The sequence below is a fragment of the Hevea brasiliensis genome, unplaced genomic scaffold (assembly GCF_030052815.1).
Source record: "Hevea brasiliensis isolate MT/VB/25A 57/8 unplaced genomic scaffold, ASM3005281v1 Scaf232, whole genome shotgun sequence".
Lineage (NCBI taxonomy): Eukaryota > Viridiplantae > Streptophyta > Magnoliopsida > Malpighiales > Euphorbiaceae > Hevea > Hevea brasiliensis.
Window position 1 is genome coordinate 43,656 of NW_026614732.1, and position 1,687 is coordinate 45,342.

Sequence of the window (1,687 nt, forward strand, 5' to 3'; positions counted from 1 at the left end):
AAGGATTGATCTTAATTACAAATTTAAACATAAATTTAAATTTTCCTTTTCTCATTAGTCATACTGTGCTTATAGACAATGAAAAAGCAATATAGAACAGATTTCACATATAGTAGATAAATTTTAACAATTAATCTAAATGAAGACGACTGATGATTTAGCTACTTTAATAGAAATGATTAACAACTTAAAATACTAAAAACTTAAGAACTAAAATATAACAGAAACTTTTGAAATCTCAACAATCATTGGAGGAGAATGTCACAGTGTGCTCTGCTAAATTGAAAGAAAGTCTTGTCGTCTCAAGTTGACGACTCCCCAATATAGTTAGTCTTTGATCAAAAGGTGCAAATGCAAGACAATATACCCCAGTCTGCGCTTCATACAAGACTTGCTGTGGGTCTAGACGAAGGACCTTCTCATCGGTAAAATGAAGCGACACCTCAGGAAAATAATTCAGATAATCTGTATGTGTTTCATAGCATGTGTCTAGGCCCCAGTAGCTTACTCGAAAGGGAACGAAATCTTCGGTTTCCTCCACAAACTTATCACGAAATTGGGTATATATTTCTCTTGGAAACCTTGTTATTCTGGTTCCAGTATCCAAAAAGTACACCATAGCTACCATCTGAATTGATTTCCCATTTATCTGGACTTACTTCGAGCATTTCCCCGTGGATTGAGATTCCTTTGAATTCCACATAATAAAAAGAAAAACCATAAAATAGGTGTCGTTGCAGTTGCAATGACACAACAATTGATTTATTGTGCGGGGTTGGAAAGCCATACAGGTAAAGGGCAGTACTCATTTCAGTTTGCGTAATTAGACAAAAGGAGAATTTGGCAGCTCTAATCTGGGTTGGGAAGGAATACCTAAGATTTTGGAATCCTAATATTCCCGCATAAACACCCAAAAAATACTTGCCAGGATTCTGAGTTCCACACCCAAAAATAACCTTGCATGAAAAACGGCCATCTAAACTTGACAGTTCTTCAATCGCAAGAATCCCCGAAGTAGTATCATTGTCTAAATAGTTAATCCTATAAAGGCATGGCCCTTGTGGCGAACAACTTATTTCCGGTTGACTTTGATCACATTTGTTTGAAGAGCATCTAATAGATTCAAATGAGCGAGACCTCATTCGATTATATTTGGGTATATTTCTCTGATTGTAACATTTTTCGCATGGATAGCACTGCCACCAAATAATTGAAGAGCCAGTGTCCAAGAGCAGCTGGGTTCGTATCTTTTCCTCACCAATCCGTAGTACAACTACATGCTCTCCGTTAGACTGTGCAAATAGAGGTACAACAACCGATGAAGGTGACTGTCCAGGACCTACACTAGGGAGAATTGTCAAATGCTTAAGCCTTTCCTCATCACGAGCCAAGCTTGTTAAAGCATATGACTCAGAGTCCATTTGTAATCTGATAAACTTTTTGATATGATAAATTGGAAGGGTTATCGGAGACAATGAAGATGAGAAAAAAATAAGAAAAAAACAAAAGGTTGATGCAAAGAGGAAAAAAGCAGGGAAGGGAGTAGATAATGCCATTGTTATGAATTGTTAGCCCACAACTTTGCAAGATATGAAAATTGATGAATGTTTAGGTTTATAAATAGTGGCTATGTGCTAGAGGTAGTTGAATCACTAGTTGGATCACATATTTTGTATCTGCTAAGTTA

At 36.6% G+C, this 1,687-nt stretch overlaps 1 protein-coding gene across 1 annotated transcript; it reads right to left on the minus strand.

Moving 5' to 3' along the window:
* Window positions 1-238: 238 nt before the first annotated feature.
* On the minus strand, window positions 239-1,421 carry LOC131176735 (protein ASPARTIC PROTEASE IN GUARD CELL 1-like). The gene is made up of 2 exons (XM_058141795.1): window positions 874-1,421; window positions 239-590 (listed from the first exon to the last, which is right to left on the minus strand). Exons 1-2 carry the CDS (start codon window positions 1,419-1,421, stop codon window positions 239-241), a joined length of 900 nt encoding a protein of 299 aa, XP_057997778.1.
* Between the last annotated feature and the right edge of the window lie 266 nt (window positions 1,422-1,687).